We start from the raw sequence: 26,384 nt of genomic DNA on the forward strand, positions 1-26,384 counted from the left end.
ACAGGGGAGAAGGGTACAGCCGGCCTTATACTCAAAAAGCAGGCGTGCCATCTCACCTGTGTGCCCACCAGGTACTGGCGTCACGTGACAAAACCCTTAAGGTCCAGCTGTATCTCGGCCATCCACCACCAGTAGTGGCGTCACAATTCCATCTAGCAAGTGACCGGCCGTCCCACCACTACATCATCATCCGGGGGCTCACCACACTGTGACCATCTGTAAAGTCTTCAATACAAAACTATTTAAAGGGGGTATTCAGAATTAGAAAAACGTGTCCGCTTTCCTCCAGAAACAGCGCCACTCCTATCCTCAGGTTTTCTTTTGTATAACAGTTTAGTTGCATGGAAGTGAGTGAAGCGAAGTTGTAATAGCAAACACAACCTGAGAACAGGGGTGGTGCAGTTTCCGGAAGAAAGCAGCCAAGTTTTTCTAATCATTGATAACCCCTTTAAGTGTGTCTCTGAGTGACAATGATGCAGTGTACACATGTATTAGTCTTTTAGCAGCGTGTCCTCTAAAAGTTGTCATGGCCCCGCCCTTTCGGTATCAGCTTAGTGCTGGGCAGTGACTGGCTGAAGATTTATGCTGTTGAGTGGAGCACAGTACCAGTCATGCTGCTGCAATGTCCAGGTTTTCCTGTCACACAGAAATGTCAGACATTGAAGGATGTGTATCACCGGGATTTATTAGATTCACAGACTGAAATGTATTTTTTTTCTATTTTCTGTCCCATTGACATTGATGGGAAAGGTTACTGAGCATGCTCATTCTACAGGGAGGGGGAGGCTGAGCTCCCATTGTCTTCTCTATCTACAGGTGTCCCCTCTCTAGTAACCATATGCGATCTCTTTATGGAGGCACCTACTTATAATGTAACGTATAGGACCCAAACAATGATCCAATATTTACACTGCAATCCACTCATAAAGAACAAAACTCTAACAACTAGAACAGATCTCCCTGCTGAGGAGCACCCCGCCCCGCTCAGATCCATCCGCCATACTCCAGCTTGTTGGGTAAGTATACACTGGTCAGAAATGTTGGGGAGAGAGAGGTCAGCGCCTGGATTTCCGCTTTCATGTTCCTCGAGGTCATAATCTCCATCTGCAAAGGAAAAACATCCAGAATTATAACCGATTCTCTTCTGTGAAGTTCATGTATGATGATGTGAGAGGGATCCCGCACCTCCTGCTTCCACAGCGGCTGGCAGGACACATATGGCCTCCTCTGTAGACTCTGCAGCTTCCTCTGGTCCAGTGCAGACAGTGGGATCAGAGCCTCGGAAGGGATGTATAACCTGTCAGACATGGAGGACGACGGTCTGTAATGTGTCCAGTGATGACCCCCTCCATAGTGCCAGTATGGCTCCTTACCTCTCTATGTCAGATGGCAGCAGGCCCAGCCAAGCGATAGATGGCACTGTCAGATTATGAGCCTCAAAGGACATGGACTGAAGGAAGAAAAAGCGAGAAACATCAAAGATGGACGGACCCTCCAAAGATACAAACACCAGGAGGGACATAAGTGCCATAGATCCGACTAGAAAGACAGCAACCCATCACATCTCTACTTTTGTTTCTCAGAATGAGCTGTGATTGGTTCATCTGTCTGTGACACAGGTGAGACACATTAATAAATCTGGGCCCTTATGCCACTTTGGCCACTGGCCAGGACTGCACTCAATACACTATTGTGTACTCACCACTGAGCCGTATTTGTAGATACACATAATCTCTATCCCTATATAGATATAAAACACAGAAAAAACATCATAAATACTATCCCAGCCGAATCTCACAGAGCGACATCTCCATTATATGCACAGGCTGCATGAACAGTGGGAACATCAAGGCTGCTAGGTAAATAGTAAGATGCTTGATAACAAGAGAAGGAAACATTTTTGTCTGATAAGATATATTACAAAGTTTCTTCTATTTTCTTGTACTATTGACCTGTGCAACGTTTGCTGACACAGCAGCATTATAAATAATGAAACGCATCGGCAAGTAGCCGCAGTAGTTCTGTTAGGAGCCTCCCTTGCAGATTCCGGTAAAAATCGCATGCATGCCGGGCTATATTACAGTTCTAAATGCCTTGCTGGAAACCCTGATCCTATTATAGTTGATAACATCCATCAGGCACCATCAGTGTGCGGGATTCAATGGATCTGGTATTGCTCCTATGATGGAGTGGATGTGAACAGCGCCTTAGTTTAGGTTTTGTCAGTCTTTTTGCTGGATATAGTACTGCAACATGCTGTCATGCTGTCATGTTCTGAAGCCTTACAGAGAAGAGGTGGCCTGAGCCTGACAGAGAATAAACAGCAGCTCATTGCATAATTCTTTGCTTATAGCTGTGGTCATATCTCCATTTTTCTATTACATCATAAGAACAGAAAAAAGTAAATAAGAGCAATGCCGGATCAGTCCCATTCAGCCTTCTGTATACAAGCACTGGGCACCTCTATCTATACACTTAGTAGTTGAAGTGTCGGCTTATCTACCCATTGAGGGTCCAGATGACTGGAGATTATTGCAATTTTCATTGCAGTAATCCAGTATCTGAAAGTAGTCACCATACCGTGAGGATCAGCATCAACCAAGGTGAATATAGGGATCTGGAAAGTGTCCCACAACTTCCGGACGAAGAGTCGAGTGTTCAGATCTGGGACTCCTTTTCCCTGAGAACAGAATAAGACAATGCACAGGTTATGGGCGGTGTATGGAGGGCTACGGTGCTGGCAGAGGTGCTGTCTTACCGTAATAAGGATGCAGGGACCGCACTTGCCACAAAAGTCGTCATCCAGAAGCCTTTGGAATGTTGCGTCCTTCTCTATAATCAGGATAAAGCGAGCAAGGGTTCTCAAGTCTTATGCGTTAAAGAAAGTAAGCCACACAGCTAAATGTCACTGACATCTACACTGTTGAATAATATTTTGCACTTGCTCTCCTACCTGTGTAAGGGCGTGATCACACTGAGTAAAACAGGCGGAAATTCCAAACTGAACCCCCGCTCAGAATCCCATCTGCCTCAGTGTCTCAATGTAATGTGTTGCTTGCCTTCGCTCTCTGCTCAAAGAACTGACATGTCAATTCTTTGAGCGGAGAGAAGGAGCACGCAACACATTACATTTAGAAGGCTCAGAATGAAGAATTATAAATCCCCATGGTGAATGTGAGCACCACTACTTCAGTCTATAGCCGCCTGTGTTTGTCTGTAATGTCTGCATTTCCCATCTGGCATTTAAAGGATACTGGTGACTCCTTCAACGTTTGATGGCACCAGGACTCCCTATAATACAACAGAAATGATGAGCTACACATAGCAGTAAAGCTTTGATTCTTTCACATCACTACTAGACATGAATGAATCTTAAGCATGCTCAGGTCTGTCCCAAGCCAAGCGTGCAGCATTAGGAGAGCAGGTGCACCAATAGCTCAGAAGTAAGAGCAACAGACTAGTAACCCTTTGAGCAGTTGATTACCGGTGGCTGCAGAAGTTGGATAAATACAGCCTATGGTCTATAGCTGTATCCATATTTTCCAGGCAGCCTTAGGGCTGCATCCAACTTCTGCAGCCACCAGTAATCAAATGCTGCACACCCAGGTTAGGATGGACCTGAGCATGCTTAAGACTCGCTCATCTTTAGTAGTAACTCTTCTTGGCTACTGGAACACAAGGACTGGAAGTGCTATAATGCCCAGTAAGGGCCCTATTACACAGATAGATAATCGGCTGAATAGGGCGAATTTGGCTAATTATCACTCCATAGGGACAATGATCAGCTGATTACAACGATCATTGGCTGATCGTTGATTTAGGCTTGAACCTGAAATCGTCAGCAGCGATCGTGCATCGCTACATGTAGTGATGAGCAGTCAACAGCTGATGATTGCCCAAACACCTGACACCTTACCTCTCCCAGCTCCCGTTCTTCTCTTCTGTGCTCTGCAGTTTTCCGGTCCCAGTGGCTGCAGCGTCTGAGCGTCCTGTCAGCGGTCTGGGCCTGTGATTGGCTGAGCGGCTTGTCCGCTGCCAGGACGCTTAGATGGAACACAGGAGAGAAAAACGGGAACGGGGAAAGGTAAGGTATCAGATGTTTGGGCAAGGGCTGCATGGACATCACTAACAATGACCATGTAGCCCTTACTGCCCGATTATCAGGCCGTATAATAGTTCCAGTAAATGGGTGCTGATCTAGCAGATCGGCGCTCATATACTGAAATGATTGGGCCATAGTCGGCCCGTGCAATAGGACCCTAAGTCTGGTTTTCCAAGCCATCCCTTCCAGATACAGGGACACAGGAGTGATGGGGACCTCTGTAACCTTGTTACTGAACTTATTGAAGAGGAAGTCCTTACTGAGGTGTTAAAGCTGCAGTCCACCTTAGTGCCATCTTGCTCGATATATAGCAGGTTGCCGGCCACACAGCCCTTAGATGTGGAAAGCTGGGATGGAAATCAATAGTGACACTTAATGACAATCAATAAACATTACAACAATAAGGCTGATGTTAGGACATACGATGTGTAGGCTTCTCCGTGGGACCTTCAGCATACAGGATATATCTGTCACTATGTTGTCCACTGTAGTCTGGCTGCCATAAAGCTGGACGTTCTCATAAAATATGTCCCTGGGGTTAAGAAACACATGAAGGCTTAACTAAATGAACTACGTTTTTATTTTTTCGTATGGCCCCAACTGTCACATGACGTTACTATGTACTACTTTCCCATAATGTGGTAGAGAATCACCCGGGCCTGAGTGTCATTACAACCAAGCTGCTGCAAAACTACAGCTCCCAGCATGCCCTGACAGCTGAAGCCCGAGTAACAGCGGTAGATCCACAGGTCGGAGAACACAGCCTTATAACTCTACGAATGTTTGATAAATTATGGTTGCAGGGCATGAACCTACCTTTTGGTGGCATATGTATCAGTCTGCACAAGTTTGTAGATTACAGACAAGATTTTCATGGTCAGAGCTGGGGATAAAATTTGGAATGCAGAGAAATTGTATTAGTAATATGTACTTATAGGGGGACCTGTGCATGCCGGTCTTAAAGGGGTAGTTCACCAAAAATGTTTTCTTTTAAATCAACTGGTGCCAGAGATTTGCAATTTACTTCTATTAAAAATCTCCAGTCTTCCAGTACTTATCAGCTGCTGTATGTCCTGCAAGAAGTGGTGTATTCTTTCCAGTCTGACACAGTGCTCTCTGCTGCCACCTCTGTCCATGTCAGGAACTGTTCAGACCAGTAACAAATCCCCATAGAAACCATCTACTACTCTCCAGACTGGAAAAAATACCACTTCCTGTAGGACATACAGCAGCTGATAAATACTGGTAGATTTCAGATTTTTTAATAGATGGTGATTACAAATCTCTGGCACTTGCTGGGACCAGTTTATTTGAAAGAGAAAATTTTTTGGTTGACTACCACTTTAAATTAGGCCCAGCCCCCATTCACCCCACAAGATTTACTATGAGATGCACGCCTCTTAAGGGTACGTTCACACTTACCGGATCCACAGCAGATTTCATTTCAATAACTGAACACAGCATCAAATCTGCACCATCAAATCTGCTGCGGATCCTGTAGGTGTGAACACACCCTAAAGGAGTAATTTGGAGACTGTTTAACCCTTTAAGGACATGGCCCATTTTCGTTTTTACGTTTTCGGTTTTTCCTCCTTGTGTTTAAAAGGTCATAGCACTTGCATTTTTCCACCTAGAAACCCACATGACCCCTTATTTTTTGCGTCACTAATTGTACTTTGCAATGACAGGCTGAATTTTTGCATAAAGTACACTGCGAAACCAGAAAAAAATTCAAAGTGTGGTGAAATTGAAAAAAAAAATATGCATTTCTTTTATTTGGGGGAAATGTGTTTTTACGCCATTCGCCCTGGGGTAAAACTGACTTGTTATGCATGTTCCTCAAGTCGTTACGATTAAAACGATATATAACATGTATAACTTATATTGTATCTGATGGCCTGTAAAAAATTCAAACCGTTGTTAACCAATATACGTTCCTTAAAATCGCTCCATTCCCAGGCTTATAGCGCTTTTATCCTTTGGTCTATGGGGCTGTGTGAGGTGTCATTTTTTGCGCCATGATGTGATCTTTCTATCGGTACCTTGATTGTGCATATACGACTTTTTGATCGCTTTATATTACATTTTTTCTGGATTTGACGCGACCAAAAATGCGCAATTTTGCACTTTGGGATTTTTTTGCGCTGACGCCGTTTAACGTACGAGATCAGGAACGAGATTAATTAATAGTTTGGGCGATTACGCACGCGGCGATAGCAAACATGTTTATTTATTTATTTATTTGTTTACTTTTATTTAAAACCTGGGAAAAGGGGGGTGATTCAGACTTTTATTAGGGGACGGGGCTTTTTACTATTAACAACACTTTTTTTTTTTTTTTTACACATATACTAGAAGCCCCCCTGGGGGACTTCTAGTATATACACTTGGATCTGTCATTGAGATCTCTGCAGCATAGATATGCTGCAGAGATCCATGAGATCGGCACTCGTTTGCTTTCGGCTGCTGCAGCCGAAAACGAACAAGTGCCGAGCCGAGGACGGCGCCATCTTGGACGCGTCCCCGGCCGGCATCAGTAACGGAGATCGCTCCTCCGGGACAAGGTCCCGGAGGAGCGATCTCCCCCACTAGACCCCAGGGAAACGTTGCCTCCGGTAATCGGAGGTAGCTGTCAACTTTGACAGCTGCCTCCGATTAGCTAATTAGCGGGCACGGCGATCAGACCGTGCCCGCTAATAGCAGCGGTCCCGGGCTACTCGCGGCACCCGGGATGAAGTGCAAGTGAGGACATATGACGTACGCATACGTCCTATGTCCTTAAGAGGTTAAGCTTCTTTTTTTTTTTTTTTTGCTAACAGATTGCATTAACCCCGTAATGACCCAGCCTTAATGACCAGGCCCCAATTTTCATGTTTGCATTTTTATTTTTTTAAAGAGCTATAGTTTTTTTTTTCTCCCCATCTCCAGGGCCATGTAAGGACTTGCTTTTTTCAGGAACAAGCGTACTTTGTAATGGTGCCTTTAAATCCACTATTAAGTGCATAAAATTATTTATAGGGTGCAAGTAAAAAAAAAAAAGCAATTATGTAACTTTTGAGGGGTTTCTTGTGTCTATGTAATGCACTTTACGGTAAAACTGACATGACATATTTATTCTATAGGTCAGTCCGAATATGCATATGCATGTTTAAATAGCTTTTCTAACATTTTATTATTTTTTTTATTTTTTATTAACTTTTTTATTTGCAAATAATTATGATTAAAATTGCCCTATTGTGTCTCTTAGAACAGTTTTATTTTTGCGTCATGATTTTTTTCCCTGATATATAGTGTATAAAAAAAATCAGCTATCCCCGCGTTTTTTCCCTGTTTCCATTTACGTTATTCACCACACGGGAACAACAATGTTATATCTTGATATATCTTGTTATATCTTAAACACTGCAATCGCTGTGTCCCATCACAGTGAGGACCCAACTGCTGAAAGCCCCTGCAGATAATTGTGTAAATGTATGCCAGGGGTCATTTAGGCACAGACTTCCATGGCACACATTTACGTCCATTGTTGTTAAAAGCTTAGTAAAGTTATATTACTTTGTAAAATAACTCTATTAAAAAAAGTTTTTTTTTTACATTTCTATATTTACTTGCGGTGCCTGGCAGCTGCCACCACTGTTTCTGTTGGGAACTGAAGGGCTATAAGCCCTGCAGTTTCCAGTCTCCTGCTATGTTCTAGCGTTGCTACACAGTGCTACAATGAGCAGCATGCCACTATATATTCTTATATACAGTACACAGGGAAAAGAGGATGCCCGTCACAATCCCAGTGTCCAGCAGACACATAGGGATAACATTAGGTGGACTTCATCATCACAGACACAAGGGGCTAAGATGAGGGGGATTTCATCACGTCAGACACAAGGGGCTAAGATGAGGGGGATTTCATCACGTCAGACACAAGGGGATAAGATGAGGGGGACTTCATCACGTCAGACACAAGGGGCTAAGATGAGGGGGACTTCATCACCACAGACACAAGGGGATAAGATGAGGGGGACTTCATCACGTCACACACAAGGGGATAAGATGAGGGGGACTTCATCACGTCACACACAAGGGGATAAGATGAGGGGGACTTCATCACGTCAGACACAAGGGGCCAAAAATGAGGGGGACTTCATCACCACAGACACAAGGGGATAAGATCATCCCGCAGTGGTGCAAAGTCTGCAGCCCTCAAGCTGTTGCAAAAAACTACAGTTCCCACCACGACTGAACAGACAGTTTTTGCAGCACAGATCTTGTCACATTGTAAGCCTAGTATACTATATACTATAGTATATATACTAAAGTATAGTATAGTTCAGCAATGTGACTGTCACTGTTGGATGCATTTCTCCTTTACAATAACTTGTATCTAACCTTACTGCATGCCTGAAGGCTCTTACCAAACCGCTGTGCAGACTTGGGATGGTTACTTCTTACTTTTCGAGTTGTGCAGTTATTTGCCATTTGCAATCCAATGGATTCGGTGAACCTGAACAAGAGCAGTAGGACAAGTGTATGTTGATGTCTGGATGTATGAGATGGTTCATGCCTCCATTTATAGAAAAATATTTGTGCCCTGATGTTGTTTTCCACTTACTTAATGTTGGCCCAGTTTGATCTGTCTTCCATCCTGAGAACCGGGGCTTCATCTTTAGAGAGACTTTCCAGCACCTCTTGGACAACCCTATCTATCGCAGCAAGAACCTGAGAGCTAAAAGGGGAAGATCTTAATCTACAGATGTAAGAGAAATAGATGTAGGCCTCCATCTGCCAGGGCATGTGGGTGGTAAAGACTGCTGTACTGTGATGTCTGTCACCATCATCATCGGGGGACTGTTCTACATCTTTGACCATAATGACAGATAATTAAACAAGACAAATATTCCAAGGACTTTATCCAGCTGATGAGCAGACTATTCCACTGTGTTAGTAATGACGCCAAACAAGTTCTCTAGGGGTGCATGTGTTCTGAATGAATAGAAAGGAGAAAAACACTGCCAGACACATCTGTCCTCTCTAGGCATATCTGATGGTAGCTTATCTCTTCGAGGACATAAGGATAAGGCATGGTGAAATCCAACATGTATGACCCTTCTCTCTTATCCCATCTGCCATTGTTGGAGAGTTGGGGACCCTCCATACACGTCGCTGAAATCAGCAGGTTTGGCCAATGTGTTACGACTCCTAACAGTCCTAAGAGCTACTATTATGTATCCTCAGTGTAATTTTATTATATGATTCTCTTACCTAGTCACAGGTTCCTGTGTTGCTGCCGTTTCCTCAGGATTTTGCCGTTCACTCCTCTGTATGATTCTTAACAGGGATGCTCGGTGCCTTTCTATGTTGTGGAAAAAGTCCGGACTCTGCACAAAAGCCATGTGGAAACCTGCATATAAATGCACAAGACACATTATATTGTTCAGTATTCACTGATAGAAATGGTTTATAGATTCTATGCCCATAACTGAAAAGGCTGAAGGCTGAAAAACGATGTAACAGAAAACAGACATTACATAAATTACTGACAAAAAAGAGATTTTGTTCTAATAACGGCTAGATACAAACTGAACACTAGAGGGCACTATAGGCATAAGGACTTCTTATGGATCAGCTTGAGCTATTGCATGATGAGAGCTATGGAAAGCATAACACATGAGAGGCAGAGGGCCACACTGCTACAAATGTCACTATTAGTAAAGGAGATCTCCTACATCTTATAGAGGTAAGTATCTGAAGTGCTGTAACTACTTTTATATATTCACTTATATCCAGGACAGCCATGCCAAGTGCAATGTCATGTGCACAGAATATTGGGGTCATGGCAGCACTTCTGGATGGAGGGGGGTGATGAATTGGTAGTGGCTTCTGCAGTAAATAGAATTTTTTATACCGGGCACAGAAAAAAAATCCCTTTAAAATTCTCTTTGTAAGTTACTTGAAATTAAATCCTGCTCCATATCGATTGCAAACAGGAAATCAAAAAGTTATACTGGTACCAGTGCTGGAGCTCTCATTTTTCTCAAACACTACATACATACATTACTATGTATTAACCACTGACTTATGAGGGTCTTTGAAGCAATAACCTCATTTTACAGTTTACACATAGAATATATACTTAATGTAATTATTAAGTGACTCACATTCTAATGATCTTGAGTTAGATACATCCTGTATTATACTCCAGAGCTGCACTCACTATTCTGCTGGTGGGGTCACTGTGTACATTCATTACATTACTGATCCTGTATTATACTCCAGAGCTGCACTCACTATTCTGCTGGTGGGGTCACTGTGTACATACATTACATTACTGATCCTGAGTTACATCCTGTATTTCTTTTATTAAAATTTTAAACATAATAATAAATAAATACAGAAATAACTCACCATATCTGACCAGAACAAAACAATAAATAGAAAAATTACCAAAACAAAATGAAACCATAACATAAACTACCGGTCCATCCCCACACAGACAACCCACATACCTATATACAATATATACACAATATAAACAATTTTAGCCAAACATATTAATAAAGTATATACACTACTATATACAAACCTATATACACTACTATATACAATACACCACAATATACTATACACCTATATAAATAACTAAATGTGAACTCCCTGGCCCAGTTCCCTTTTTCACAAACTAATACCACAGACATAATTCTACTCAACCCAACACCAATTAAACAAGACATCATTACACAAATAAACAAAAACTTTTTTTTTTGGGCCCTGAGCTGGTCCCACATCCCATGCCCCCAGTACATGATCACGGACGTCCATGAACCGGCCCAGGATTATATATATATATATATATATATATATATGTCCCAAGAAAGTCCCACAGAAGCCCCCTCCTCCCCCTTTTACCCACCACCCAACCTAGCACTAAACCCGAACCCCAGGTGCAAACATCCTGTATTATACTCCAGAGCCGCACTCACTATTCTGCTGGTCGGGGTGACTGTGTACATACATTACATCACTTGTCCAGTACTATGCTCCAGAGCTGCACTCACTCTTGTAAATCTCATTGTGAGAGTGGTCATTACACATATATAAGTAACTGCCTCTCTATATTACATAGAACTCCCAGCAGTCCTGTTGATATATGTTTATGGTTTCTGTATGGAGTGCCCCTTTAATATTAGAGTTCCTCAGAGCTGGTAACTATATCTTTCGGGGAGGTCACATGGTAGCTGACACTCTATATTTTATATCTTTGTTCCAAGCAAAAGCAAAAAAACGTCTTAAACTCCTCTAAGTGTTTGGTAGTAAATTGTGGAGCCTGTTTGGTCCATATATCTGCCAGGAAGCACTTTCCCATCAGGAGGCTGTGGTGGATAAGTCTGCTCTGGCTGGTAATCCTCCCCGGGCTCCTCAATGGACAGAATAAATAGAGACGCTGCGCGCCATTGATAAATGTTTGTCTAATCTCTTTAGGATGAATGCGGTTGAATTCCATTAGCATTACAAGGCGGCGCAGGCTTTATGTGCAGGAAGAGAGACAAGAGCGGAGCATGGAGAAGTGCCTGACCAATAAGAGGGGCCCAGGCTTCTACCAAATAACCTGATCCTGTGGTCTCCATAAATCCACCACTTTTCTTCCTTGGTGCTGCAAGTATAGTGCCACAAAGTAGAGACGTGACTATTGCAGCAGAACTTACTACCATCGCCAACCTGCAGCCTAACTACAGCTCCCGGCATACACAGAGCTGTATATATGCAGCAGATGGAGGGCAATAGGTTGGAAACCACTGATCAAGTCGTTTTTCCATTTGGATCCAATAGAACCCAGTGGGAAAAGACGGACATTTTAAAGATGTTTTTGAGACATCAATCATTTGGGGTTGTTTTATGGCCCAAAGTATTGTGTGTGCACATAGTGGACATTTACTAAGGTGCACCCCTGGTGGAAAAAAAGAAAATGTCAAATTTGCTTCTTTTTCCGTGGCGTACTCCAGCCGTATCCAATCTAAAGCTTCGGCTGTCGAGGCATGAGGGGAATGGTAGTTTTGCAACAGCTGGAGGGCCACAAGTTTAACGCCCCTGCTCTAAGGGTAAAAACAGACAATGCAGTTGTGATGCATGTGTCTATGTGGTAATGCTGCTGGTAACTGCGTTATTTTAAAGGGGTACTCTGGTAAAAAAAAAATATATGTATTTAAAATTAAAAGGTGTAAGAAATTTCTATAGATTTGCAATTTACTTCTATTTAAAAATCTCCAGTCTTCCAATACTTATCAGCTGTTGTATGTCCTACAGGAAGTGGTGTATTCTCTCCAGTCTAAGGCTATGTTCACATTACGTATGAGACCGGCCGTTCCGTGACCCCAGCCGGGCCACGGAACGGCCGGTCTCTGGCCGGATCATCTTGGCCGGTACTTAAGTACAGGCCGGATGATCTTTCCGGCCGCGGAGCTCTGAAGCGGGTGCATCAGTGTGCGCCCGCATCAGAGCTTACCATAGCCCACAGTGAAGCGAGCGTCCGGAGCCGCTCGCTTCACTGTGTGAACTGACAGGTCTATCTGCGGCCGTAATTCACTGAATTCCGGCCGCAGAAAACTGACCTGTCAGTTTTTTTCCGGCGCTGTATGGGATCCCGGCCGGAGCACACACGATGTGTGTACGCTTCGGCCGGGATCCCATTGCACATAAGGCTTTGTTACACACAGCAAAACTACGGCCGTAGTTCTTTACGTTGTGTGAACATAGCCTAACACTGTGCTCTCTGCTGCCACTGTCCATGTCAGGAACTGTCCAGAGCAGCAGCAAATCCCCATAGAAAACCTCTCCTGCTCTGGGCAGTTCCTGACATGGACAGAGGTGGCAGCAGAGAGCACTGTGTCAGACTGGAAAGAATACACCACTTCCTGCAGGACATACAGCAGCTGATAAGTAGTGGAAGACTAATGATTTTTTTAAACTCTGTATAACTTTCTGACACCAAATGATTTAAAAAGAAAAACAAATTCACTGGAGTACCCCTTAATACTTGCCAGTTTAAGCTATTTAAAAATTAAGGTGTAATTGATAAAGCTGGCAAACATAACAAGCATCATTTCAGTACTGTGCTGCATATGACCAAACATAATGTGTGTTTCTCCCCCACAATGAATGTGAGCGCCTCTGCGGTGTCCCCCCATACTTACAGTCTTTTCAGGCCAGGCTGTGTCTTTCTCATCAGCGCGCACCTAATCCCCCAGAAACCTGCCTGTTCTGCTCAGCGTTCTGTAAGCTTAATGGGCGTTTTGTGGAAATGACTTGCACCAGATTAATTCACCCATTCAGGCTTCTGTTTCTTACGCTGCCCTCGGCCTCTGACCTCCTTAATTTCTAATTGGCCTTTAGCTTTTATTTCAGAGGAGAACAGTCACTCTTCCAGGATCTGGGGGTAATCTTTCCCATCTGAAAAGCAAACGCAGTAATTACCGATTCGACATGCACGTTATAAGTGATGTAGACTTCCTTTATGGGGCCGAACGTTTCGTTTTCCACTGATCCTGTAATGTTACATTGTGCTGAATGATGTTAGACACAGTATGCAATCCCAATGCTCCCAGTATCCATAGGAGGCCATTCAGACTGTGTTTCTTTAGAGTTTATAGAGGGTTCTAGCACAGCCAATGGATAGAATGTGGGTGGCACAGTAATGGGGTGCTGACTGGCACTGGTATGGGGGTTCTATGGTGGAATGACTAGCTCATATGGAGAAAACGTTGCTGGAAGTAATTGTGGAAGTTGTAGTATAACGTGACACAATCATGGTGAGTGCGGTATATAGATATATAAAGCAGCCCGCGCATGCTTTAATCAGCATAAACTGCTGTGTGATAACAGAGGGGAAGAATTCCTGCAGACAACATAAAAGCGGCCACAATCAGCAGGCTCATGTTCATGCCGTTCCAGCGCCTAATGGGGGCTGCAGCTTGTATCAGGAAGGGCTTCTGCTGGCCTGCACCCCGCGGTACACTATCTGGGATCCGGACTGCATTTACTAAATGAGAGGAGGACACAGCTGGTTTGTGTTTGAGGCTGGATGGTAACATATAATAAAGAGGTAATAGGAGCTGAAAATAAAATGCTGTCATCTGTTGTTCTTTTTTTTTTCTCTCTCTCTCTGACTGGAAAGTCAAGTGTTTGGCTGCCAGACAAAAATGATCAAAAGCTTGTTCTCTGTTAACTAAAAATGACTAAAACCGACTGTTTTCCCCTTCACAGCACTGGGCAGGGATCATAGAGACTGTACACAACAACCATGTCAGGAGCTCAACAACATATAAACCACAGCCAGGAGATCATCCACCTGGATCCAGAGATATACACTGTATATATATATATATATATATATATATATAACGGATTAGGAGCAGTGTTATAGTAGTTACATCCCTGTCTTGGGCCTGTTTGCTGTCTATGGGTGCAGCTTACAGCTTGGTCAGGGTGGCCTAGATGGCGGCCATTTCTCAGTAATGTTCCTCCTCTCAAAGTCTGTCAACTTGGCACAATGAGGCTGATTTACTGACGTGTTCTCGGCAGCAAATTGTCGGGTTTTTCACCATTTTCGGTTTAGCGTTCCAACATGTTTACTAAAGGTATGCAACACAATTTTTCCCAAAATTTTTTTATTAAAAAACCTGAAAGTGGGCTTGTCATGGGAATGTCCTTTAAAACCAGCTGCAACCAAGAGATTTACTAAGCAATCTGTGTTTTTTTCTTACGAGTTTTCTATTCTAAAAAACAGTCTCTTCTAGAGAGGCGGAATAGTAGGGTTTTAGTTTTGTCATGTGAAAAACCTTCCAGATTTACTAGGGGTGTGCACCCCATTAATGAATTTAATGTAAAAAAAAAAAAACACAGAGACACAACTGGCGGCCTACCGGATTAAAGGAGGAACACTACCTAAAAGTAGCCTCTGAAAGCTTTTTTATAGAGCAGCAGGGGAGGCGCTTTTACGTCCCCTGATGAGTGACCTGAACACCTCGGACATTTTTATCTGGGTGCTTTATGTTTTTCCCAATGAGTGTAGTAGTTACATTGTTGTTCATAGGGAATAGTCACAGTTATCAGAACACAAGGATCGGGCGTGTTAATATCCATCCCTTCTCTCCAATATGAACTGTCAGGGGAGAGTTGGGAGGCCAACATACACATTAGATCGGAAGTTACAGATATGGCCAACATTATTGTGAAGTTTACAGCCAGCCTTAGGGTGGTATTACACAGAAAAAAATCGTTCGAAAAATCGTTAGGATTTGAACAATAATAGTTTAGTGTAATAGCAGACAACAATTAAACGAAAAATCATTGGTCGTTTGATAGAATTCGGACCTTCTTTTATCGTTTGATTGTTCACAAATCGTTCGGTGTAATAAGAAGTCAAAGCTGAAACGTTCACAATAGCGACGACAAAACGACCGCAAGAACAATCATAAGTAACGTTAATCGTTAGTCGTCAAAAAATTGCTTGGTGTATTAGTACCCTTACAGTGTGCTCCTGGTAAGGCCTTCTAGAATCTAGCCAGGAAAAAAAACTGAATAGCTATTTATTTTTGGGGTCTTTCTAATTGACCTCATTCAAATCCTATTTGTGAGTCCAAAGTAAGAACACTTAATGCTGACAATATGCTAAGTGCTCCAGGCGATGCGTCTCGTGGGGAAAGCTCTGAAGTGTTTATACAACAATCCCGCTCCATTAAGGTCTTAGCGCTGTGACCGTCACCAGCTCGCCGGTCCCTCAGCTTCCTCTTAGAAGTGATAAGGACGAGGTGATGGTGACCAGGACACGGCTGATAGACCTCCCATGGGAGCAACCAAAGGGGCTGTAAACTATAGACGGCATGGATAACAATCCATGGCTAATGTGCAAGGGGGTGGCGCGTTCATACTCACACACTTTGTATTCATTTGCTTTCTACTGATTTTTATATAGACTATTTTCTTTTTACTCTGCATAACCTGCAATAAAATCCGCTTCCGCATCACCAATTGTAAATTCCAGATGGGTTTTAATTCCGCCTATATTAACCGGCCGTCTATAGACTACAAGTCATTAGAAGGAGCATGCGTGCTATATCATACATGCCTCAGTGTCAATGCAACAATGTCAACCTCCTGTATATAGCAGCGGTGTCAAAGGAGAAGCACTCCAGCTGTTGCTAAACTACAACTCCCATCATGCATGGACAGTCAAAGCTTTAGCTTTGCAGGCATGATGGAAAATATAGTTTTGCAACAGCTTGAGGGCCGCAAGTTTGACCCCCTTGACATATAACATGTAGCCCACGACATATAGCCAGTTTTTTTTTATTTTTATGGTCGACCGTGTTTTTTGTGTACGCCCAAAAAAAAGATGCATTTTGATTTTTTTTTCTTTTATAATGGAAGTCAATGGAAAAAACGGATGCACACAAATATGCCCATTTTTTCATCCCTTTTTTTTTTTTGCAAATAAATGGCCTACAAAAACGCAGTGTGAACCAAGCCTTAGCAAACATCTGGTGGCATTCTTTTTCTTTTTTTGCAAAAATTTTGAAAAAAAAAATGCTAAGAAAAATATGACATGACATAAAAACAAGACAAAAAAAATAAAATAAAACATGGTTTGTGTAAAACTAACCTAATGCATCTGGTGATGGCTAACAAGACAACTTTATCTTTCCAGCTGAGAATCAATGGGCGGGAAGTGTGTTTAGCGAAGTACAAAGGTAATCTATCCAGCTTGTCCAATAAACCTGTAATAGCCAACATTGCGCACATATAGAGAAAATAAAAGGATGACCCCCGAGGTCAAAGGGGATAAAACTCATGAGAAAGAAATGTAATTGCCTAACGTACCCAGGATTATAAAAAACAAACCCAAGAGAAGATGTTGCATGGATGAGCGCCCGTACTTCACTGCACACCAGTCTATTAAACGCTAGTGGAAGTGAAGGCCGGGCTTTGGAGAAACATCACGGGTCATTGCTCTGAGGTGCTAGGCACTTGGATCGGCCATTAAAACATCAGGGCTGCTTTAACAAGGGAACCATTCCCAGGATTTGTAAACTTTTTTCTGAGAATCTGAGTTTTTATCACTTGCTACAAGGCCCAGCTTGTCTCCCAGACTCATATTGACTGAGTCGTAAAAGGAAAAGCATGTAGCCCTGTGGAAAACATGTCAAATAATATATTTTTATAACTCAACGTGGTACAGCTCATTTTCTCAAGTTCGGGTGCTATAAATATGTCAATGAATGAGGAACATGCAACATTGTGGAAAAGTTATAAAACCGGGGGAAAAAATGTAAGATTTGCAGAAACTCGGTAAACAATCCTTGACTAGGTTTCTTCTGGAAAATTCTTACTATTCTATCAATTCTAATATTGTATTCACATGTGTTCTATATGACCAGAACATGAGAAGGCAGTCGGGGGGTTGAGGGATGGAGGGGGGTGCGGGAATATAATAAAGGAAATATACTTACCCATCCCCGTGCCCCTGTAGCGCTGCCTTAATGATATCTGACAGCTGCTTACGTGACGGAGCAGATGGAGGAGCCAGGTACATGACATGCCGAGATGCTGGCCAAAAATAACAGCCAACGGGTGTCAGAGAGACCCAAGAGTGGCGCTATGGGGGCACAGTGACAGGTAAGTATACTTTTTTTATTATGTTCCCGCACCCCCTGCCTGCCTCTCATCTTTCAGTTTCACTGGACTTCTCATTTAAAGGGGTTTTACCATCATAGACAATTATGCCCTAGCCACATGATATTGACATTACCAGGATTCTCCATGACATCACCAGAACACCCCATGACACCACCAGGACACCCAGTGACATTACCAGAACACCCTGTGACATCACTAGGACTCCTGTTGCATTACCATGATCTCTGTGACATCCCCAGGACTCCCTGTAAGTGCCCCTTTATTCTAGAGCTAACAGATGAGTACAGAACATGGCTATCTTTGAAGCTCCGATAGACAGTTAAAGGGAATCTTCCAGCTCCGTATCAGGTACAGAGCTGCAAACACAGGCTGATAGGTGATAGGGAGATAAAGCAATTGATGCTTTGGTCTTTGGTGATGGCCATTTGCAGAGTTATGAAATTGCATTTTCCCTCAGAGGCTGAAGTGCCACAGCTAACTGCTTGTAACACTTTCCTTGGAAGCTGAAGTGCCACACCTGTCTGCAGCTCTACCTAGTAAGGACCTGAAAGATTCCCTTAATGGATCGGCACAGTCCTGTTCAGGAAGCTTGTTCTTGAAATCGCAGGGAGGTTCCAGTAGCTGAGCCAACCACGATCAGACACTTCTTGTAAGCATGTGAATAGAGGATAAGTCGCTATTGTGATAAAATCCCTTTAAGGTGGCCCATTATGCCTGGATGCTTTGGCTGTTCAGGCATGGAGGGAATTGTAGTTTTGCAACAGCTTGGAGGGCTGAAGGTTCCCATCCCTGATCTAATGTACAAGGATCCCAACAGATAATGTCGGGGAGCACAGGCATCGGGCATGTTGAATTTTGGTTCTCAGAATAAGCTCCCATCTCTCCCTGGCTGTCAATTAAATCCAACTTCGCTCTATAGATTGTAGTGAAGCACAAACTTGGATTTGATTGACAGCCGAGGAGAAAGGCACGCCGCTGCACACTCCCCCTGGCTGAATCTTGGTATTGCACATTACTGGTGGTTACCATTACACATGCCAAGTTTTTCTCACTTTTTTGGGGTATTTCACACATTTAAAGCATCATGTACAAGTCTGCTGGCAAAATGACATCATAAACACTTTCCCTAAATAAAGGCGGCCATTTCTATCCACCGACCGCCTTTGTTTTGTTAATAATTGTGTGTTTTCTAGCCCTCCGACACTTTCTCTCTCTGCCTTGTCACAAGCCATGTCAATAAAAGACTTGTTGGGGCTCAGCCACTGTTTACAGAGCCGATCATTAGGAAGAGTTTAGCCAGAACAAAGACGTCCTTGTTTGTATTGTTTTCTGTTCAACATATCAACAGGAAAGCTAAGAGTGGGACAATGCATTCCTATGGAATCTGTACTATTGTCAAAAAAAGCTTCCGGATCTCGGCTGCACCCTTTCATCCCCAATAAATAAAAGCGTCTGGACGGTGAAAGAGATATTTGTTCTGATTAACCTTTCTCCAGCTGATGGCCTCGGCCAGATGACTTACCCAGCCCTGTTATTAAACACAATGGCCAAAATTCAGCGAATTACAATTCTGGTGCAACCTCCTGATGTTGTTCACCCCAACTGTGAGGTGATGGGGGCAGTCGTGTCTAATACACCTAGCGAGTTCTGCGATATTCCCCTTATATATCTGGGATCATTGGTGCCATTGTCACAGATTTTAAAGCGGTTCTCCAGCTAGGGAAAACTTTATATATTGTTGCAAGTAAAGAGCCTATGATTACCTTGCTGTGCTCCACTTGGGTCTCCGATGTCCCATGCTGAATGATCCTGCCTCCACATCCAAAATGGACTCGTCGCGCCAGTGACAGCCCGCTCAGCCAATCAGTGAATGAAACAAGACAGCACCGCGGCCAGTGATTGGATGAGTGGGATATCAACACTGAGATGAGTCCGTCTCGGAAGTCGAGGCAAGATAGTTCAGCAGAGGACACCAGAGACCCCTAGAAGGACATTGAGGGTGCGCAGAGGTGTAAGGGCCCTATTCCACCGGACGATTATCGTTTGTATAATCGTTAACGATTAACGATCTCAAACGACCGCTATTGCGAAAGACCTGAAAACGTTCAGTCATTTCCATGGAACGATAATCGTTACTTATGATCGTAATTGCGATTGTTTTTCTTCGCTATTTCTTCGCTATTGCGTTCGTATCTATTGTGAACGACCGAACAATGTCTTATTCAATGCGAACGATTTGCAAACGACCAACGATAAAAATAGGTCCAGGTCTTATAAAGCGATCAACGATTTCTCGTTCGGTCGTTAATCGTTAACTGCATTTCAAACGAACAATCATAGTTTAGATTCGAACGATTTAACGATAATCTGAACGATAATCGTCCGATGGAATAGGGCCCTAAGTCTGGAGAACCTTTGTTATATGTAAATAAGTACATTATCTACAGTATTTGTTTCATTTTTTAAATTATTATGGGAGCAGCCATCTTGCCTGAGCATTTACAGATACACTTTACAGCAAGAGACATAATAGATTGGCCCAGAGCCAGATCCACAATAATGGGGACATTTTATCTGTGCTGAGGTCATTCTACAGGGAGGGGTAGGCTGAGGTGTGAGCTTCAGATGTTGTGCTGTATTGGTGTCCCTGTAATCATAGGAATCTGCTGGAAAGTGATCTGTACGGAAAAGGAAGTTTCCGCTTAGTGGTCAGAATGGAAACAGAAAAAAACATTGGTAATAAAATAGACAATGTCCAAAATTTCTTTAGAAAATAGATGTATCTGTGGTTGAGAAAAACTTTGTACATATCACAGAGACATGTCAAGTTCTGATTGGTCGGAGTGTCAATCATTCCCACTGTTAATCATCTCCATCCATAGAATTATAGAAGGAGATCGCTGCAAGCTGGGGAGGGAAATGTGCTACCTAGTTCTCCTGACAGTCACGTTAGTGCCAATCCATCAATTGTCTGGGAGAAACAGCTGCCACTCGGCTTTTAAAGTCGTAAACAGCAAAATAACTAAAAAATGCAGTATATCCTGTCAGGTCTCTCTAGTAAGAAAAACATGCAAACAATTCCTGAAATAGTTTAAAATAATAAGCTGCTGTGTTGTGCTGTTTAGCGGTTTGGATTTTGGCTGGTTTGTACAGGTGAATTGCACTGAAACCATGTGATGCTAATTTACTAGAAGGGTAGTATCACACGTAATGTATCCACTGCGAATTTCCAACAAAATCCACTGTGGATACTTGCCCATTCACTTCAATGGGCTGACATACTCTCAGCGGGATTGTCAAACTCAGCACCATTAACCCCCGCGGCCCAGGAACATATTGTACCGGTTCCAGGACCCGGTACAGTATGTTCCCGATCCGTGGGGGTTAATGGCGCTGAGTTTGACATACTCGCAGCTCATTAAAAATGACTGGCAAGGGATCTGCAAATTAGCAGCGAGAAATCCATTGCGGATCCGGTACGTGTGTTTCTACCCTAAGGCTATGTTCACACTATGTATAACAGCGGCCGCTGTTTATCATGTTCCTCTGGCTAATATTGCCATATCAGCCGCAGGAACATGATTTGGCACCTTTGGCTGTGCCTGCCATCCAGTTAGTCGCTGACCTCTGTGCAATGGACAGCTGTCAGTACTGAACTGTGTCTGTAGAAAATGGACAAGTTAAAGGAGAAGTCTGGCAAAAATTTTTTTATTAACCCCTTAAGGACGGAGCCAATTTTCGTTTTTGTGTTTTAGCACTTGCATTTTTCCACCTAGAAACCCACATGAGCCCTCATTTTTTGCATCACTTAATTGTACTTTGCAATGACAGGCTGAATTTTTGCATAAAGTACCCTGCGAAACCAGGGAAAAATTCAATGTGTGGTGAAATTGAACAAAAAAACGCATTTCTTTTATTTGGGGGGACTGTGTTTTTACACCATTCGCCCTGGGGTAAAACTGACTTGTTATGCATCTTTCTCAAGTCGTTACAATTACAATGATATATAACATGTATAACTTTTCTTGTATCTGATGGCCTGTAAAAAATTTAAACCATTGTTAACAAATATACATTCCTTAAAATCGCTCCATTCCCAGGCTTATAGCGCTTTTATCCTTTGGTCTATGGGGTTGTGTCAGGTGTCATTTTTTGCGCCATGATGTGTTCTTTCTATCGGTATCTTGATTGCGCATATACAACTTTTTGATCGCTTTTTATTACATTTTTTCTGGATTTGATGCGACCAAAAATGCACAATTTTGCACTTTGGTATTTTTTTGCGCTGACGCCGTTTACCGTGCAAAATCAGTAATGGGATAAATGAATAGTTCGGGCGATTACGCACGCGGCGATAGCAAACATGTTTATTTATTTACTTTTATTAAAAACATGGGAAAAGGGGGGTGATTCTGACTTTTATTAGGGGACGGGGCTTTTTACTAATAATAATTTTTTTTTTTTTTTTTTTTTTACACTTATACTAGAAGCCCCCCTGGGGTTAGGGTTATCCCCCCTCTGGGGTTAGGGTTATTCCCCCCTGGGGTTAGGGTTATTCCCCCCCTGGGGTTAGGGTTATTCCCCCCTGGGTTTAGGGTTATTCCCCCCTAGGTTTAGGGTTATTCCCCCCTGGGGTTAGGGTTATTCCCCCCTGGGCGCGGCGGTTCAGAGTGGAGTCACCGTGCGGCCCCGCTCTGAACACCTCTCGGGGACATATGACGTACGGGTACGTCATAAGTCCCTAAGAGGTTAAAGTATTGTATTTCCCCCTAAAAGTTATACAAACTGCATCAAGGCTTCACTTCCTGGATAACCTGGTGATGTCACTTCCTGGATAACCTGGTGATGTCACTTTCTGGATAACATGGTGCTGTCACTTCCTGGATAACATGGTGATGTCACTTCCTGGATAACCTGGTGATGTCACTTCCTGAATAACATGGTGATGTCATTTCCTGGATAACATGGTGATGTCATTTCCTGGATAACATGGTGATGTCACTTCCTGGATAACATGGTGATGTCACTTCCTGGATAACATGGTGATGTCACTTCCTGGATAACACGGTGATGTCACTTCCTGGATAACATGGTGATGTCACTTCCCAACTCCCAGAGCTGTGCGGGCTGTGGCTACTGGAGACGATGATGGCAGGGGAATGCTCAGTGTCCCTCCAGTGCCCTGTGTCCCCCTGCCATCATCCTCTACAGCAGCCACAGCCCGCACAGCCTCTGGGAGTCGGGTCGTGACATCACCATGTTATCCAGGAAGTGACATCACCATGTTAATCAACGTTATCCAGAAGGTGACATCACCATGTTATCCAGGAAGTGACATCACCATGTTATCCAAGAAGTTACATCACCATGTTATCCAGGAAGTGACATCCCCATGTTATCCAGGAAGTGACATCACCATGTTATCCACGAAGTGACATCATCATGTTAATTAACATGTTACCCAATTAGTGACATAAACCATGTTATCCTAGAAGTTACATCACCATGTTATCCAGGAAATTACATCCCCACGTTATCCAGGAAGTGACATCACCATGTTATCCAGGAAATGACATCCCCATGTTATCCAGGAAGTGACATCACCATGTTATCCAGGAAGTGACATCACCATGTTATCCAGGAAGTGACGCTTTGATGCAGTAGTTATTGCAGGGAAAAAAACACTTTATGTGCATTTCCCGTAATAAGTGTATATTGGTGATTTGTAAAACTTTTGGGGGGGCAATACAATACTTTAATAAAACATTTTGCTAGACTTCTCCTTTTATTTTTCTCTCCAGTCGCAGTGCTCACTGTGTGTGTGCATTAACTGCTACATTCAACGCAGCGCTGGAGAACTACGGCCTTTGTTTTAAATGAGAACTACAGCTACTAGTTTACCGTTTATTTTTACGCTGTGTGATCATAGCCTAAGAATTTGTTCCTGCACAGTATTTTTGCTAAGTATTCTGCTATCAAAACCAGGAGTGAATTAAAAACACAGAAAGGGTATGTTCACACACCGAACATTTAGTGGATGGCCGCCATTTAATGACAAATAATTACAGTTATTTTAAAACAAAGGCCGTTATTTGCGGTTAAATGGCGGCCATTCACCAAATTTCAACAATGTGTGTGAACATAGCCTTTCTGTGTTTTCAATCCACTCCTGGTTTTGATTGCAAAATACTGAGCAAAAATAGTGTAGGGGAACATAGCCTTATGGTGTGTTTACACAGGCAGATTTATCTGACAGATTTTTGAAGCCAAAGCCAGGAACAGACTATAAACAGGGATCAAGTCATAAAGGAAAGACTGGGATCTATCCTCTTTTCATATCTATTCCTGGCTTTGGGCCCTATTCCACCGGACGATTATTGTTCAGATTATCGTTAAATCGGTCGAATCTAAACGATAATCGTTCGGTTGAAATGCAGTTAACGATTAACGACCGAAAGAGAAATCGTTGATCGTTTTATAAGACCTGGACCTATTTTTATTGTTGCTTGTTCGCAAAACGTTCGCAAATTGTTCGCATTGAATAAGACATCGCTCGGTCGTTCGCAATAGATACGAACGCAATAGCGAATAAATAGTGAAGAAAAAACTATGGCAATTACGATCATAAATAACGATTATCGTTCCATGGAAATAAGTGAACGTTTTCAGGTCTTTTGCAATAGCGGTCGTTTGAGATCGTTAACGATTATGCAAACGATAATCGTCCGGTGGAATAGGGCCTTTTGGCTTCCAAAATCTGTCAGATAAATCTGCCTGTGTAAACGCACCATGAGGCAGTATTTTTGCAACCAGAACCAGGAATGGATTGAAAACACAGAAACTGTGCAAATCTTTCCATTATAATTTTGCCCAATCCTGATTTTGGTTAAAAAAAAAAAAGAATAACAGAAATACTGTGTGTGAGCACAGTGTTCAGTTTACTGCATTGCACTTTACTGTCACAATTGTGGGCACCTTTAGGAAGATTCCCCAAATGGTACCCTAGACTCAATGATTATTAATAACTATGTAACAATTGTTCATTACTCAAACTTTGTCTGAATGGACCACGATTGAGGTTATTATTTACTATAGGAAAGCCTGTAGAGCCTGTATAGCCTTCTCAGGCTGCCCCTCAGATATGCTGGACTCATTGTAAGGTGTGGGAGAAGGGGTCTGGAGTCTAGGGAAGGCTGGGTTCACACTATGCTTTGGCAATCCGTTTTTTGCAAAAAAAAAAACGGATTGAAAAAACGGGTTCCTTTGTGTGCATCTGTTTTTTTATTGACTTCCAATCTATCAAAACTGATCCGTTTTTTTTTTAACAGACACAAAAATGGGGTCAACTACATTTTTGTGTCCGTTAAAAAAAACGGATCCGTATTTTTTTTTTTTATAATGGAAGTAAATGGAAAAACGGATGCACACAAAGGCCCTGTTCCCACTGAGCAAAACTAGCGGAATTCCGCTACTTTTGCTCAGTGGGAACGGGGCCTTTGTGTGCATCCGTTTTTCCATAATGGGAGTCTATAGGAAGCGCGCGCTCCTGCCCTGTCCGCGCTGAAGAATGAACATGTTTATTCTTCAGCGCGGACAGAGCAGGAGCGCGCACCTCCCATAGACTCCCATTATGAGCGGGAGGCTAACGGCATTCTGCGGCAGATTTGCTCAGTGGGAACGGGGCCAAAGGCATGCAAATTTTAAATCCGTTTATTGAAGAAAACGGATTGCAAAAACATAGTGTGAACCCAGCCTAAAGGGGTACTCTAAAGAAAAATGATTTCTTTTATATCAACTGTGTCAGAGTTATAGAGACTTGTAATTTACTTCTATTTAAAAATCCCCGATCTTCCAGTACTTATCAGCTGCTTTATGTCCTGGAGGTAGTGGTGTATTCTCTCCAGTCTGACACAGTGCTCTCTGCTGCCACCTCTGTCCATGTCAGGAACTGTCCAGAGCAGGAGAGGTTTTCTATGGGATTTGCTGCTGCTCTGGACAGTTCCTGACATGGACAGAGGTGGCAGCAGAGAGCACTGTGTCAGACTGGAGAGAATACACCACTTCCTGGAGGACATACAGCAGCTGATAAGTACTGGAAGACTGGAGATTTTTAAATAGAAGTAAATTACAAATCTTTATAAGCTATATATATAAATTAGGGATCAAAATAAATAGGCCCGCCGCTGTATACTGTAACAGGGCATATACCAGTGATGTAGACAGGTGAGCCCTGAAAAAGTGTTACCTTATAGAGCAGGAATCGGGAACCTGCAGCCCTCCAGCTGCTGCAGGACTACAATTCCCATCATGCCCGGGCAGCCAAAGCTTTAGCTCTCCAGACATGATGGGATTTGTAGTTCTGCAGATTCCCTATTTCTGTTATAGTAGAAGCTATATACCAAAGCAGTATAATATATCTAATAAAGAAGTATAATATATAGGTAAACCACCACCATTGCGCCTCACACCACAATCTATCGGGGCGCGGGCTTTACCTCAGCAGCGCGCTCACACAACTCGCCTCAGAAATCCCGCCTTCTCACACTCGGCGCCTCCTGCGCGATGACGTCACCGAATAACCTGAGCGCCGAGCCGCACC

General features: G+C 43.0%; 1 protein-coding gene across 6 annotated transcripts; it reads right to left on the minus strand.

The window, feature by feature from the left end:
• Nucleotides 1-659: 659 nt before the first annotated feature.
• On the minus strand, nucleotides 660-26,384 carry SPO11 (SPO11 initiator of meiotic double strand breaks). 6 transcript variants are annotated; one of them, XM_069951600.1, is made up of 15 exons: nucleotides 26,281-26,336; nucleotides 13,285-13,540; nucleotides 9,359-9,497; nucleotides 8,709-8,822; nucleotides 8,512-8,600; nucleotides 4,919-4,985; nucleotides 4,526-4,634; nucleotides 4,363-4,449; nucleotides 3,255-3,291; nucleotides 2,759-2,868; nucleotides 2,581-2,680; nucleotides 1,703-1,740; nucleotides 1,374-1,450; nucleotides 1,186-1,297; nucleotides 660-1,104 (listed from the first exon to the last, which is right to left on the minus strand). In XM_069951600.1, exons 3-15 carry the CDS (start codon nucleotides 9,487-9,489, stop codon nucleotides 985-987), a joined length of 1,191 nt encoding a protein of 396 aa, XP_069807701.1. In that variant the 5' UTR covers nucleotides 9,490-9,497; nucleotides 13,285-13,540; nucleotides 26,281-26,336; the 3' UTR covers nucleotides 660-984. The 6 variants fall into 6 exon arrangements, with proteins under 6 accessions (XP_069807701.1, XP_069807698.1, XP_069807699.1 ...); XM_069951597.1 differs by having other exon boundaries at nucleotides 8,709-8,843; XM_069951598.1 differs by lacking the exon at nucleotides 13,285-13,540 and having other exon boundaries at nucleotides 8,709-8,843; nucleotides 26,281-26,384.

Source organism: Dendropsophus ebraccatus, chromosome 14, assembly GCF_027789765.1.
Source record: "Dendropsophus ebraccatus isolate aDenEbr1 chromosome 14, aDenEbr1.pat, whole genome shotgun sequence".
In the NCBI taxonomy this organism is placed as follows: domain Eukaryota; kingdom Metazoa; phylum Chordata; class Amphibia; order Anura; family Hylidae; genus Dendropsophus; species Dendropsophus ebraccatus.

Excerpts from the sequence above, each read along its gene's own strand:
- SPO11 (XM_069951598.1), bottom strand. The coding sequence starts at position 9,489 with ATGGCTTTTGTGCAGAGTCCGGACTTTTTCCACAACATAGAAAGGCAC. Across the intron at positions 4,986-8,511 it reads CAAGTCTGCACAGCGGTTTG|CTCTGACCATGAAAATCTTG; the intron begins GTAAGAGCCTTC and ends TTTTATCCCCAG. Across the intron at positions 2,869-3,254 it reads AAACGTTGAAGGAGTCACCA|ACTTGAGAACCCTTGCTCGC; the intron begins GTATCCTTTAAA and ends TTAACGCATAAG.